Genomic DNA, 16510 nt, shown 5'->3' with positions numbered 1-16510 from the left:
CACCATCGTGGCTACTCATCTTGCTCCCAAGGGACACCCACTTGCTTGCACTACCGACCTACGTTTACCGAGACTAGCAAGGGTTCCACCAAGCAAATACGGAAGGATTTAGTGGTGTGCTGCCTTTGGTCAGTGTCGTGGGCCAATATGTTTCTGCGGAACAAAAACACGTTTTGTGTTTGCTGGGTAACCATCGGCTATAGAGGGAAACATTGTTGAATTCTTAACAGTGCAAAGCAGTGATGTAACCACCGGGTAGACAGGGGAGCCACATCCCCTATTACCCTTAATCATTGTTCAATTCTGAACAGTGCAAACCAGTGGTGTAACAACCGGGGAGGACAGGGGAGTGGATACCCCGCTGCCCCTGTAGACTCCCTTGGCTTCCCCCTCGATGGATGACTAAAAGTACACCACTGTTACAATTCTGTTTCTGCCGTGTTTGCTAAATATGTTGTGATTCACAGAAGCTATTATTCCAGCTGAAATACACACACCCCTAATAAAGTCATCCATTCAGGCAACTCCATTTGAAATCCACGTGTGGAAGATTAATGTCTTCCATTGGGGTGTTTGAATTTCAACTGGAATATCCTATTTTTATAAGGAGGTTTCTAGTAATCTAGTATTCATCTCTATGCAGAAATCGCAATAAATTTGATGTAAAAGTAAAGAAAAAATTCACAAGACAGAAGATGACACAGTGATTCCATAATCTATTGTTTTTAAATTAAATTAAATTTTGGGTTGGTTATATAAGTAATATGGAGTCATGTTGCCTGAGCAGCACGAACCAGCACATAATATATTATATTCTTAAAATAACTAAAATGATGAAAGGTACATTTGTTGCATTAAAAATCAGACTAATTTGGTCTTGCTCAAATCACATATATGGAAAGTATAATTACCATGTATGTGCTAAAAAGTTACTCTTGAATTTATTATCAAACGGTCACAAGATATACCAACAATAACAACATGTATTCATACACTTCTATATCTAAGCAGCCAATCAGAAAAGCTGTTAAATAAGTACGAAACATGCATTGATTGTGTATATTGTGCACTCCGCGTACTACGCGCAGTGTTTCTCGCGCGTTCGCGTCGCGTAGGATTGATTAATTTTTCGGGCGGGTTGATGCATTTATATTTGGTTCTGTTTTCCAACATTTTTAGTGATAATTTGTTATATAAAAAAAGTAAAAATGACGCGTTTTTTTTCTTCTCGTGTATGAAATATTTCGGGGCTCGTGCATTAGACGCATCAACATCAGCGCGCGTGCATTATTTTGTCTAATTTCTCTCCCAATAAGTAATACGCGTTCATTAACCTATAAATATTGTTCACTATTCATAAAGAGTATTAATATTCATGATACAATGAACCAATAGCAGCTGATCTTTCATACGTGTGTTTCATGCATTGATTTTTGCCATTTCATTTTCCATTGATTTTGTTATTTGCACTATAGTTCATACCTTTGAAACCACGGCAGTATACTAAATAAATTGGTAAAATATTTTAAAGAACAAAGCTGATGGTTGTACTGTCGAATATTTAACTTCATTGACTAGTACCTTGCTTAGGGTCTTTTTATCTTTCCGTTTCTGTTTATGTGAGTGGATGTGAGGGATTATGTGAGTGGATGCCGGCGCGGCGCAGTCCTCATTCTAAAATGAACGAAACCTGTTTTCAAATTTAGCTGCGCGTAGTGCGTGGCGTATTACGCAGTACGCACAACGCTTACAACGCACTACTTGCGCGCAGCTAGTGCGCACCTCGATAAGCATGTTCCGTAACGGCGCGGACCATATCCTCTACCGTGTGATAGACGACATGCAGTTACTAATGAAATTCAGCGCTTAGAAGCTAAATCACAGTTACTGTCAAAGAATGAATTAATATTTGGTAATAAACACTATTTTTGCTGAATATTTACAGCTGAATTATCAAATGGTCACAAGTTATGTCAAACCTGACAATAACAGGAATAAAATGTATTACATTCGATATCAATAGCTCACAACATCTACTTAAATGATAGAAGTCTTTGTTTTTACTATATATGATAGGCACATACAGAGCTTTTAATACTGGTTTGAAATTTAGGCACAAACTTACAGATTGCTGAATTAATTTTCCTCGTATTTTTAAGTTTAATTTTAGTAAATTCTACATGCCAATCTTTCGAGTAACATTGTTTAACAACATGGTATTGAAGTTATAGCTCTGTATGTGAAACGATTTGATTAAAATAGTATTAAGCTTATAACTCTCTATGTGATATGACTGACGACATATCTAGACTTGAGCTGTGATCTCATTCACATGGACATAAGAAAATGAGAACAGGCAGCTGTCATCAGTTCCCTCCATGTGATGCTGTGTCACCCGTGTCTTTTGGCTCGTTGTTCCTTGTCATGTTAGCTACCATGAAGCTAAAAAGTGAATTGGAATCGGCCAGAAGATTGGATGGGGTGTCAAATTCTGCAACCTGTGGAAAGATGATGAGAACAAATACAAGTTACTACATATACTACGATCTGGTCCATGGAAGCCAAAGGAGGCATTATTGAAAATTGAGTTACTATATATTATTACCTTATGATCAGGGCCGTCGCTGAATCATTTTCTCAGGAGGAGGGGGGGTGTCAAAAATAATAAATTTTGCTGGTATATGGCCGGATTTACCTTTTGATGGCCCCTAGGCACGGTTACATGATTGCCACCTCTGGCTCTGCGATAGAAGACACGCCTCCCACACAATGTAACCCAAGTGTTTTTTCCAAGCTGTCCGCAGAATTCCTTTACCGGGAAAAGCGGATAAAGTGCGCGAGTAGAGAGCAAAAATTTGCTATTTCAATGCTAAATTTCAAAGGGAGATATATCGGAGTCATCGAGCCAGGGGGCAAAATTTTTCAAATCGTCGCACTGGTCTGCTACTATAAAACATTACCGGGACAAATGCGCGCGAAAGATTACAATTTCAATGCTAAAATGAACAAAATTGAGGACAATAATGTGCCCTTAATATCGTGCAAAAGGAAATGCATAGGCCTTTTATGCTTTTTCCAGGCATTAAAGGAGCTACCCTATCACTTATATTATTTATGATTTACATTATAGAAAGGATGAAATTATAACTCTCCTTTTTGAGATTCGTGTTTAAGTTAGAGATAAAAAAAAAAAGGAATTTCCAAGGGGAAACTCACAGAATGGCTTTACTGAGCAAAATGCGCGAAGCTGGTAATTCTGACATTATTTGACCAAATGGGTCAAAATGGTGTTAATTTTGGGTCTAAAATAGGCCAAAAGACCAAAATAGATCAAATCGTAAACTTTGTCTCAACATAACTGCCGCCTGAGCAGGTAAGGGGACTAACTTGTCGCCCAGTCTTATCGCTAATCTCAATTGGTGCTGATGAACAGTGGCGTAGATTTCTTTTTGACATTGACGGGGATGGGTTCGGACAAATTTCTTGAAGTATAGCGAGCGAAGCGCCCGAAAAACTTTGGTTAATACTAAACTGATGAAATATGGTGTAAATATGGAATACATTCTCGCGAAACGCGCAAAAATTGGCACTTTTGTGGCTAAAATGGCAAATATGAGGTTGATTTGGTCAGACACCCACATACAGGCATCAACATTGGGGGATGATTGTATGGACCACCCCCCAAGCAAAATATTGGGGGGATTTATCAAGATTTGGACTTTAGTCATGGACGATTATTATTGGCGGCGTACCGAAGATATAAGGAGAGCTCATCATCAACATCGTGAACAAGGCATTTTAAACATTTGTATGAGTACAATGTCCTGTATTTTATGCCGAAACTGAATTGTTCCGACTGTTGGTCTGTCATGGTCACAGCCCGATTTATCTCACTTTTGGCTACTTTTCTCAGTTAATTTATACTCAATATCAATTAATTTCAAGAGGTGAAGGTAAAAATTAATGATCATGTTTGCGAAAACTAGCGCGGTAAAGATCGATATCGAGGCGCTCGTCGTATGTACCAGTCAAATTGAAATACCGTGCATCCCTAACAGGTAATTCTTATGCGTTTAAGGTGGTACTACACCCCTGATAAATTTTCTTTGCATTTTGCATAACTACACACTGGTAACAAAAGTGTGTAGTATTATAATATACATAACTTTTGTTACCAGTGTGTTATTATTTTTCGAGAAAAATGCAAAAATAGTCACAAATTTATCAAGGGGTGTATATAGTACAACCTTAAGAAATGCTATGCGAGAGTTCATTGGTCGAAGCTGAATATACGCGTAAGATGATAGGTTGTTTGGGGTTTAATTATGGGTTCTTTATACGATTCGTCAATTTAAGCATCCCGCTAGATGCTAAGACGTATTTAAGATGCGATCTTACACGTGTAAGATGCTATCTTCTACGTGAAAGGTTACATCATCATCATCATCATCATCATCATCATCATCATCATCATCATCATCATCATCATCATCATCATCACTACCATCACCACAACTACCATCATTACCAATCATCTTGAATCATACCTTTCCATCATCGATGACCATAATTTTGTCTGAATCTAGTACTGTCTGCAGCCTGTGTGCTATAGTCAGCAGTGTACAGTCACTGAAAGCCTCTCGTATTGTTGATTGCACCAAACTGTCAGTCTCTGTGTCTATTGCAGCTGTGGCCTCGTCTAACATTAAAATCTGCAAAAATAAAGAGAACAAAATGATTCAATGTTAATTTAAATATCAAATTGGCTTATTCCATTTGAATATTTTTCTGAGCAACACTTAATTACCATAACTTTAGAACAAAGCCAGTCTAATTGTGACGGATTTTTCAATGAAATAAAGTTCTTTAAAATGGAATGCTGTATATACAAAATATCTTGCTCGACAAACGACTCATTTAGCTTGATCGAATCACATACATATATACTCTTGTTGATGGAATTCCACAATATTCCCCTGTCTTGGCTTCTTGGCTAAAGCAAGAGTGTGTCTTAGTACAACAATAATTACACACCTTGCTTTTACGTAGCACTGCTCTAGCCATACAAAGCAACTGTCTCTCACCGACTGAGAAATTGTCACCATTTTCTACTACAGGAGCTTCTAGCTGGTTGTCTAACTTGCTTACCTGAAATCAACATAATTATTAATAGAAAGCACAATAAAACATCATCTACACTATTCAAATTTGGTACACTCACCGGAGCGCTTTTGCCAACTCTAGCGGCTTCTTTTGTGGATGTTGTTGCTTTGAAGATTTGTTGTTGACAGTGATGTACCTCTGATGACGTCACAAGCATGACAAGTATAGATGACGTCAAACAAGAGCTCACAACATCGTTTTGTGACTCACATGAAGACAATATCCAAGAATAAATTGCATGTCATGGCCGTTTGCTTTGATAGCTAAGCACATCGCAAAGTATGTTGACATGTTCCTCATTAATTATGTCAGTATATCATTGTTTAGACAATTATAGTACAGTAGTGAGAATTGATGACAATGATCGAAACAATTGCGATATTTCTCTGCCCTGAATTGCCCATCAGATTGGTTAATTCTCCTATAATAAACCGACTCGAACTTGTTTGTGTTCTTGCATGGACAAAAAAGACCAATTAGGAACGCACCATTAGACTTCAAGGTGGGGTGGAGGAAGTTGGGGTCAGGGCAAAAAATAAATTTCGCCGCCGAAGGCGGCGAAGTTTGTTTTTTTGCCGCCGAATGCGATAGTTTGTTTTTTTAATTTTCGTGCATTTATACAGTTAGGTGGGGAAAGTTTTTTTTTAAGTGTTGGTGGGGAAAGTTTTTTTCTTCCTCCCCCCTCCCTTGAAGTCTAATGGTGCGTCCCTTAGTGCGATGTTCTAAGTTGAATTGACCATGACAATGGAAAATGACAAACAATGAAAAGTGCACAATCGCACAATTTGAGACATTTCTTACACATTTTGCATTTTACGGGCAGCGCATTTGGCCATTAAAGTAGCAAAAAGAGGCTTCCTCTTGTGAATAACCAATTAACAAAGCCCACTTAAACAGAAGAGAATGATCCTTACCATATCTTTCATATATGTTTTCTCTAAGGCGTTCCAAATTTCTTCATCACTATACTTCATAAATGGGTGTAAGTTGTACCTGTAATGTGAACATAAAATAACATCATCATATAAACATCTCAAAAAAAGTAACTAACCTCCCTTAAATAATGGCTATAATTCAAATAGGGGCTATTGTATTTCAAATATGTAAAATGCGTTGGAAGCAGAATTTATTTCTGCGCATTTTGACACCTCATTTGATACGATAGCCCAGAAAACAATAAAACACCGGTCAATTTAAGTAGTGAGGTCCCGATTTAAAAGTTGCACTTACATACAAATTTTAACAATACAAACAATACAAAAACACTCAGATATCATTACACTGAATACAAAATCAATACAATTTACTGCAACTTTCAAATCTTGGGCTACATTGATTTAAATGTACGCTGTGACGTCAATATTTAGCAATTGAGGTGCCAAAATGTGCAGAAATAAATTCTGCTTCCAACGCATTTTACAGATTTGTAATACAATCACCCATTTTTGAATAATGGTCATTATTTAAGGGGTGTTAGTTACTTTTTTTGAGATGTTTATGATGTATATTCATACGTAGTGGTAAACGTAAATAGAAAGCAAAAATATACTTCTACGCTACTCAAATTTGGTATACTTTTGCTTTCTTTTTAGCATTATCATATTTATTATTACTCTTTAACCACGAGTTGATCAAAAGCATAATATCATCTAGTTGTAACATACATGTACAAATACGTAAAATAAAAATTTGATTACAATCGACCACCTCAGAACTAAAAGGGGTTAAGTCGCATTAAATGCATTTCAGCAATGAAGGTTGTTATTGCCATGTAGTTCCAATGTAAGGTAGTTTTGTACAGAGGTCGTAGATAGCCCCTCATTTTAACGATATTTTGACGTAGCTTTCTTTTTGCTCTGAAGTCTTCAATTTTTCTTTGAATCAAGTACCCCTTTTAATTCTTACCTAATAGTTCCAATGAACAACACAGGATCTTGTGGTATAATGGCTAGTTTTGAGCGTAGATCATAGAGACCTATGGCGCTGATATCGATATCATCAATCTTGATCTCACCTTCCTCTTTCTCCACCAGTCTGAATAGGCTCACACCCAAGGAAGATTTGCCTGTATAGAAAAAAATGGGCTATTTCGGTTAAAATCCACACACCCCCTATGCATGCTATGGAAGATCTTAATCTTCCACACAGGATTAATTATGTTTTTGTTCAGACTTTTCAAGCCGAAACCCGAGTCAAACTTGATCAGTTCCCCTGGATCACAAGGTCCAAATAGCGAACGCATTAGCACAAACAGAGGCGCATTATAGCATCGAGAGCATAAAGAGGCATGCAGCACTGACGCGAGAAGAGGCACACAGCGCCAACATTGAGGCCGAGGCATAGGCAGTTGCTTGCTTGTGGATAGTGCAGAGGCTAGAGCCAACACCCGACCAAGATATGGGATCACCAGTGGCGTAGATTTCTTTTGACATTGCACGAAGCGCGCGAAAACTTTTACATATTGAAGCTAAACTGGTGAAATAATATGGTGCAAAAGTGGAATAAATTTGCGCAAAGGAGATAATTGTATGGACCATCCCCACTGGCAAAATATTGCCCCCCCCCCACCCCGAAATCTATGCCGCCCATGGGGACCACACACTCATAGAAATTGTTCGTTGGCATTACTCAGTAAGTTGATGTAAGTCGTTGCGTCAACTTTCCGAGTATTGCCAACGCGTACAATTTTGAGTAACGCTGACTCGATATCATTATGTTGGTCGCACTCATTTGCACTTACTTTATTGAGTTGTTACAACTCAGAAAATGAAACTAGCCTAGGTTAGCATAATTTTCTAGAGGTGTGTTATAGTATTCAAAATAAATATTTGAATACTGCTAATTGTGCAGAAAATGATCCAATTACGTGAATTAATAGTCAGGGGGCACACGTCACCAAACTAGCATTACTTCAGAAGTTGTGCCAAGTTTGATTTTTAACTTTCATGCGTTCAATAACATCATAAGGAATAACTTTCAACTTTCTTTTTTCAACTAATGAGGGCGCTTTATAAAGTGATGCGTTTTTCAAGGAATCTATTTAAGAAAGTGACGATATCGTGTTGTAGTGAACTTTGTTTTGGCCAAATTCAGTCTTATAAATTATATTTTACACTAGGAATACCTAGTGTGTATGTTTGTCAACCATTTAAAGGGGTTTAAGGGCCAATTCGATGTGTTTAAGGTGGTACTACACCCCTTGATAAACTATTTTTTGCATTTTTCTCAAAAACTAATAAAACACTGGTAACAAAAGTTATGTATATTATAGAGGCAAGGAATCCAGTGAATACACTGGAATTTCAGTGACTCAAGACAAGTAGTTATTGATTTATTGATCAAATATTGGTTTTCCCTCATTTTTGACTGTAACTCCACAACTGTTGAAATAAAATTTTCAGTGCAGTAGTTGTAGTCCTTGCCCCTAATTGTCACAAATGCGCTATAATTTTTGAGAAAAAATAGGCACAAAATTGGCCAGGGGTGTAGTACCACCTTAAGGGGTCATAAACCGTTTAGATTTGGTTTAACTAAGTCAGAGGAAAGACATACAAGTGGTGGCATTTGTCCAAGCATTGGCAGAACAGGAGTAAAAAGGCACTAGATCAGGGAACAAGACAAGCAAGAGTTGCCCTATATGGTCAGCATTTATTTCCCTGATTGCAAAGAAGGCACTTTTATGGAATGTTGGCGTTGCGGATCCGCTTTATAGAAAAAGCCCGACAGAGTGGTCCGTTCTTATAACTATACTGATGCAAGCACAGAAGATTAACTCTGTAAGCGCCCTCAAGGGATGAAAATTGTCACTGAGAATTTCAAACCAAGTTGGAATCAACTCCTTATGGGTTCAATAACAGGGTCCATATAAAAAGTCAGACTTGGCATGACTTTATGAAGTAGAATACGTGTGCCCCCTGACTATAAGTAACAAAGTACCAAATTGGAATAACTCAAAACGATAAGTACCAGTAACTTAATATGAACGAGTTACATCAACTTACATGTTGAGTTACAAGAACTCAACTAATTGGTTCTTTGAACCTTTTTTATTTTTCTAAGTTCCCTGAACTTAAATTCAGAAGTTGGCATTACTTAAAAAGTTGACCCAACGACTTACATCAACTTAAGTAATGCCAACAAAGTTGATTAGTTGACGGAACTTTTTGAGCTTTTTGAGCATTTTTTAAGTTCGGATAACTAAACTGAATTTTGTTTTGGCAACTTTTACACTATTTTGAGTTGTCCAAACTTACTCCTTTTGAATTGCGCCAACAAGGCGAACAAGTCATTTCTATGAGTGCATGCACCAAAGCCTAGCACCCTAACCATAAAGTCACTCTATCCCATCCATCGCAATACTATATGCTGTACATGGTCTGATTTCCAAATGAAATCCCTCACAAGAACTAGAGCAAATTAAATCCCATTGGTTTAAACCGAGGACCTTCTATTTATACTTACCAGAACCCGTTCTGCCTACTATTCCAATCTTTTCTTTTGGTTTTGCTTCAAAGGAAATCCCTTGTAAAACTAACGGCAAGTTATCACGGTATCTCATCTTCAATTTCTCAAACTTTATATGACCTTGTTTGGGCCAGTCTGCTGGAGGTTCATGACCTTTGATCTTTGTTGGTGCCTCTGATGTTAAATTCTGAAATACACGACACAGGAAAGAGAATGCTGAAGCATTGGAAAGCAGGGCCTACCCGGTTTTAGTCCATTATTTCAGATAAAAAGGGACAGTTCACATACCATGCATACTGTAGGTTAAGCCCACATACTTATATGGAAGATATAACCTTAATCACCCACACAGGGTGTGTAGATTTTAAATGGAGTTACCTCAAAATCAATACATCCCATATGGGGTGTTGGCAATTGGAATATGCAATTACAACTTCTGCAATCTAACTAGAGCCACACCCGGGGGGGGCACTCACATGTTAAGGTGGTACGGGTATGTGCGGCGCTCAAGGGTCCCTTTTCAGGCTCTCCGGCAGTTCCTTAAGCCCCACATTTGGATCTGCTCCAGTTCTTTGAGCCTCAAACTCTGACAATTGTAGCTCTTTAAGCTCAAATTTGGAAATAATTTAGAATTTTTAGCTCAACAGCCTATAATTTGGCCCTAATTTCAGTTCTTCAAGCCCCTATTTTGCCCGAAAATCAGTTCTTAGTTCCCAAAGTTCGGCGCTCGCGCCGCACACCCCTACCAAAATTTAAGTTGAGTGCCCCCTCGGGGAGCCACAAGTCTACACATACCTTGATATAATCTACAATTCTTTCTACTGATGCAAATTGAGCATCTACGAATACAGTCGTTCGGACGAGGTATTGGAATAAGCCAAGAAGCTGTGGACACAAACAAAGGCAGATTATCAGACAGTTGAGTCATGCAATGGGCTATCTAAATACACTTCAAAATAAGAAGTCCTTATACTTGTTTGAATGGTAATATGTGACGTGCCATGTCAAAAGGAGACACTTTTGGGCAGGTTATCAATTTTGAGGTTTTTACATATCTTAAATAAAGAGATATTTTGCTCCACAATGCCGTTTTCCCCAATGAAATCGCACATTCCTAAGCGAAGATATTGAGTTCGAAAGTTATGGTATTATGAAATTGGAAATCGAGATATCGGCCTTTAAAAATATTATTGACAATGTTGAGAATAGGGATTACCTTGAAAAATGTCTCAAAAAATATCAGATACTAGTTATATTCCGGTCTGAAACTATCAGACAATATTTTAAACATTAATAACATCACAAATTCGCAACAAACCGAAATTGTGAAAAAATCACCCCGGTCAGATTTTTGGCCATTTCTCAATTTACGATACTGCCCAAAAGTGTCTCCTTTTGACATGACACGTCACATATGGTTTTTAGTAGAATTAATTAAAACCAATAAAATTCTTATGAACATGTTGAAAAGTCTGTATGCTGCAGAATGATATAACAGAATGATATTGCTATGTGTACAAAAGTTATGATAGAGAACTTTCATTACGTTTTATTACCTGGAGAGATTTGATCATGTATCACCTCCTTTTTCAACCAAATCGACGGTAATAACTCTTGTAGTGAGGGATCAACATTTATGCACATATTGCCTCAGGCAAACCTCACTTCCTGGGAACCAAATACCACACAAGGTCATTTGACCATATACTGCCTCTAGCTATAATGACATCCTTGTGATCTGGTCAACTCATTGCAGATACGAACCTCAGGAGGGAATTCAATGTTTGATCAATTCTCTCCAGGTAGTGAAACGTAATGTTTATAATTATCATTCTAATTTTCAACTGTTGCGATTTGGTCGTTCACAGCATCCTGTGAATGGTACTAAGCTTTGGCAAAAATTGCATCGATCATTTCATAGGAAGCATGCAGAAGGATTCAAACATCAGAGCTATACTTTTGTAGGTCCTGTGGTTCTTGAGTGATGTTGTAAAAGGTGCTGAAACCGCATCACATTCGTAAAACGTATATAACTCATTAACTTTTCAAAGTACAATTACGCCATGAATGAGCCGTAAAGTCGACAAACCTCATTCCGAGCTAGAGGTGTAAATACATGCAAAGGTCGTAGTTTGGCGAAATTGAGATTTTTGCAGATGTTTAAGCTTTCTTCTAAACATCTATCGAGCTTTATGTTAAAGAAATAGCGGAAATATGAAATAATCTTCATTTTCTGAGGCCCATTTGAAGTTTATTGTTTGCACCAATAGTGCTTAATTAACAGCTCATTAAATATGCAAAACAATAAATTATCAGTCTCAATCTTCTTTTATTCTTCGAATTCTGTGTCTGTGTAAAATTTGAAACAAAATAGCATGTAAAGAAGAGACTGGTTGAAATATACTGTTTTTCATTTCATACTGCAGTTACTGTCCGTTTTTCTATACACAATACACAGTGCTCTCACCATTGACGCGTGACCTCTACAAATGATGTATGTTGGAAGAATGGGCACTTGCCTAGTTAACATCACTGTGTGAAAAATAACCAGCCAATATTTAACTTATTCTCCAAACTTCTAGCAAATATATTTCTCTAACATGACCTAAAATTACAGCTAGGTTAGATGTTCAGAAATAGTCGCACTTTTGTAAAATATGAGTGAGGGCAAGGCATAGCTAGCCAACTCCCCGTGTTAATTGAATGGAGATTTGACCGAAAATATTGGTATCGGACCGCTCACTTCTGAAGGATGCCACAAAAAACGGTACAAGCTACATTTAAACTATTCTCTGGCAATCATCATGATGAGTTTTTTATATAGTATGCCGAAATTGGGTACTGTAGGTGATTGACAAAGGCTCGCAAATTTGTGTTTTAGGAAGGATATGTAAACGACAGATAACACCAAAAATATGAAGAAATTATTTCCAAACCGTGTTAGGTCAACAATCATTATGTTGCTCGTTTTCAAGAATGCTGGTTAACACAAAGCAGGCCATTGTCTCATTTCGTGAACAAAGGTCTACATACCATTGTTTCCTTGCGTTTCCTTTATAATCGGTTACCCAACTGAAGCTGTATTATAGCAGCTCATTGCTATATCGCACATATAAAACAGACACATGTGCACAGCCAGAGAAGATCCGATTTAGTCAGTTGAGCTGTTTCAATGAGTGTTAACTTGGTTTAATAGCTTTTAATGGGGTTTAAGTCCTGCAAAGGTCGAGGTGAATTCTACTGTAGACATGACTGCATCATGTCAAAATTGGTAATTTTTTGCTTCCTTAACTTTGAACGCTGGTGGTATATGACCATGTGTAAACACAGCACACAATTCAACAATCATTGTCAGTAGCACAATAACAATGTTTAATTACAAAGTTACCCATCTATAGCTATGCAACACACACATACATGTGGGTGTATGACCATGCGTAAACACACAATGCAACGCGGTAACACTCGCTAGTCATAAGGACCGCTAAACATATAAGGTTCATAAGTTCATGACTAGCGGGCCTTATGACTAATGAACCCTTTTTCTTATGACTAGCAAACCCTTTGTTTTATTTATGACTATCGAAATCAAGGTATTGGAAACTACACGTTATGACTAGCGACCCTTATGACTTATGAACCTTATGACTAGCGACCCTTTATGATGCAGTCATGTCTACAGTAGAATTCATCTCGACCTTTGCAGGACTTAACCCCATTAAAAGCTATTAAACCAAGATAACACTCATTGAAACAGCTCAACTGATTAAATCGGATCTTCTCTGGTTGTGCACAAGTGTCTGTTTTCATGTGCGATATCGCAATAAAGCTGGTATTATAGCTTCAGTTGGGTAACCGATTATAAAGGAAACGAAAGGAAACAATGGTATGTGTACCTTTGTTCACGAAATGAGCAACATAATGATTGTTGAGCAACATTGAGCAACATTATGAGCAACATAATGATTGTTGACTTAACACGGTTTGGAAATAATTTCTTCATATTTTTGGTGTTATCTGTCGTTTACATATCCTTCCTAAAACACAAAAGTGCGACCCTCTCCAAACACCTAAATTAGCTAAAAATTTAGGACATGTTACAAAACTATATTGTCTAGAATTTTAGAAGAGTACTTTTAATATTGGCCGGTTATTTTTCACACAGCGACGTTAACTAGGCAATTTACTATTACCTATATTATAAACACCAAAGTACGAATATTTCCAAACATCTAAATTAGCTAAAATTTAGGACATGTTACAAAACTATATTTTCTAGAACTTTAGAAGAGTACTTTTAATATTGGCCGGTTATTTTTCACACAGCGACGTTAACTAGTCATATCCCCATACTTTTAACGTAGGGCTATTTGTAGAGGTCACGCGTCAATGGGAAAGAGCACTGTGTATTGTGTATAGGAAAACGGACAGTAACTGCAGTATGTATGACTAGCGACGTGTAAACTACAACGCGCAATCATTGTCAGTAGCATAGTAAGAATGTCTATTATCAAAAGGTCAGCTATCAATTAGCCATGCAACACACATTATACACACCCCCGGTACACACCATAGACTCTGAAGAATGTACACACCCACTTACCGATGTTGCATATAATAATGACAGGCCTGCTAATGCTGGTGGTATTTGACCATGAGTAAACACAACACACAATACAACGGTCACTGTCACTAGCACAATAACAACGTCTAATCGAAAAGCCAGCCATCTATTAGCTATGAAAAACATAACCTTAGGTACGGTGTTCTCGTCAAGCAGTCTATGAAACCTAAAACGTGACAAAGAACAACAAGCTGTCAGTTCAGCTCATGCGTTCATGAAGCGTTGGACAAAATTCATGTATGCACATTACATTAATATGTGGCAATTTTTTGCCCTTTGCCGAGTTTGGACTACTTTATTTTGTATTAAAATTCACTTTTTTAGGTTTCTTACATAGACCTATATGTAAAAGAACAAATAAATTTGCCTATTTTTAGTTTGGCCTCCAAGCTAAGCTATAATCATTCGTTTGCGACCTTGCAAGTTTTTCGACCTTTGAACTGAAGCAGAAAGAAGTAGGAGACTTGTTAACAATTTGGTAGGATAATGCTTAATATTGAAGTGGTGGGTTTGTAGGCTATTAAAAGGTAGCCTCACTCCCCATGACATAATTCATTTAGCTATATATTTAGCAGTGAACTCTTTGACTTGACCATGTTGACCGAGGGATGAAATAGTAACCTCCCGGGTAACCTCATTTCCCTCATAAAGCAGTGTTCAATATTGATTGTTTTTTGATCTAGGGATGATGAGTTTCAATAAGTGTTCAGTACAGAAGTGATTGTTTTTCGATCTAGGGATAATGAGTTTCAATGGGTGTTGACAACTTGCTTTTTATACATATTTATAAATGCCAATTCAACAACTCTTCCTATACCTTTGTGCAGGAGCCAACCGTTGTTAAACCGTGATGAACCCACACTTTTACTGTAGCGTATACGCGAACGCGAGCGAGACTACGCGTTACGCGAGAGCGCGTAAAATTCGTCATGCCTGGAACCTTTGTGCGTATGCCAGCTTGCAAGTTGAATTCAGTATTTTTCAGGTAGCGGCTAAACATTGCCGTTTTATTCTGTAGTTTTATTGCTGATATCAAAAGAGAAATCATCGAAGTTTTTGTAAGGCTGAGTGGCAATGATTAACTGACATTCCTCATAAAATAATTGTGAATTATACGATATTTAGCTTCTTTTCGTTGTTGAAAGGATTCAATCATGTTTCACCGTTGTTCATCACCGTTTAACAACTCGCGTCCGGCGCGTCTGCGTGGTTTACCTCGCGAAGTAAACCACGCAGACGACGCGGCCGCATCGTTGTTAAACGGTGATGAACAACGGTGAAACATGATTGAATCCCTAATTATTTTATCCTTGGACATGGAACAAGACAGTGTGAAAGAATAACTTTTGTGGTTATTGAACTTTTACATGACAGTAAGAGAGTGTATTTATACCATAATCTATGGTACTATTCACTTTATTATAAGGGACCAGCCCTGACTGCACAAAACCCAGTAGGCCTACTGCAATAATAGTTATGCTATTGCTAGTGTAGTATATTCTTCGTATTCATGGTTTGGGTAATCTATGGCCAAGCTTATCCCTTTTAAAGGGATTTTTCAGGGTAGCATTGTTGAGCGCAAAAAGCAAGAAAAATAAGATCTGTGAAATAGTCTCGGTCCAAGCCAGTTTGTACTCCGTGAACCGTGATCGTCACTAGCATAACCGTCTGGTGACAGCCTCGAAATACGTCTTTCCGCATGGTCCTTTCTGATTGGCCTGAACCGAACACTCATTGTTTTTGTGTTTCATCAGCTGTCAATCAAAAGTGGGCGATTGACAGCATTATAACTTACATATGCACGTGAGTACGCCCTGTGATTTTTCTGACATCAAAGGCGATATCAGACGCATTGGTGCCTCCGTGGCTGCTGCCCTTAGTCTAGTCCAACCATTCTGTTGTACACTTTGCGGTTTCAGTTTATAGCTACAAATGGCATAGAGGTCAGACCTCTATATCTCCTAATAACACGCTCACGTGGTTCTTAGTCAATTGAAAACATTTTTATATGGAAATCCACAGACCGATCAGCGATTTCTGTCGCCAGAAGGTTTGTTTAGTGATGAAGTAGCACAAACCGACTGAGACTGAGACTATGATTCAAAAGCCTACCCAAGAACTGTAAATGTACTCACATTTTTGGAGCCTAGACAAATTGAAGGCTACTGGTTTCTTTAAGGAAGTGTACGGCAAACACAACATTGTGTCTTATATAACTCATATATATTAACTATACAAAAATAAAAACAGCCATCTTTT

The 16510-nt window shown here is 37.8% G+C and overlaps 1 protein-coding gene across 1 annotated transcript in view; it reads right to left on the bottom strand.

Annotated features, from left to right (window-relative positions):
• Positions 1-1630: 1630 nt before the first annotated feature.
• The window catches only part of LOC140143885 (ATP-binding cassette sub-family C member 5-like), a 34605-nt gene continuing 19725 nt past the window's right edge, over positions 1631-16510 (bottom strand). The window contains exons 15-22 of the mRNA XM_072165715.1: positions 14231-14417; positions 10423-10512; positions 9625-9814; positions 7069-7228; positions 6078-6156; positions 5035-5148; positions 4548-4712; positions 1631-2498 (exon numbers count right to left, since the gene is read on the bottom strand). Of these exons, the coding sequence (XP_072021816.1) occupies positions 2367-2498; positions 4548-4712; positions 5035-5148; positions 6078-6156; positions 7069-7228; positions 9625-9814; positions 10423-10512; positions 14231-14417 (1117 nt within the window). The 3' untranslated portion in view covers positions 1631-2366. The remainder of the gene's footprint in view (positions 2499-4547; positions 4713-5034; positions 5149-6077; positions 6157-7068; positions 7229-9624; positions 9815-10422; positions 10513-14230; positions 14418-16510) is intronic.

Source organism: Amphiura filiformis, unplaced genomic scaffold, assembly GCF_039555335.1.
Source record: "Amphiura filiformis unplaced genomic scaffold, Afil_fr2py scaffold_31, whole genome shotgun sequence".
Taxonomy (NCBI): Eukaryota; Metazoa; Echinodermata; class Ophiuroidea; order Amphilepidida; family Amphiuridae; genus Amphiura; species Amphiura filiformis.
This window is presented reverse-complemented; position numbering and strand designations above follow the sequence as displayed.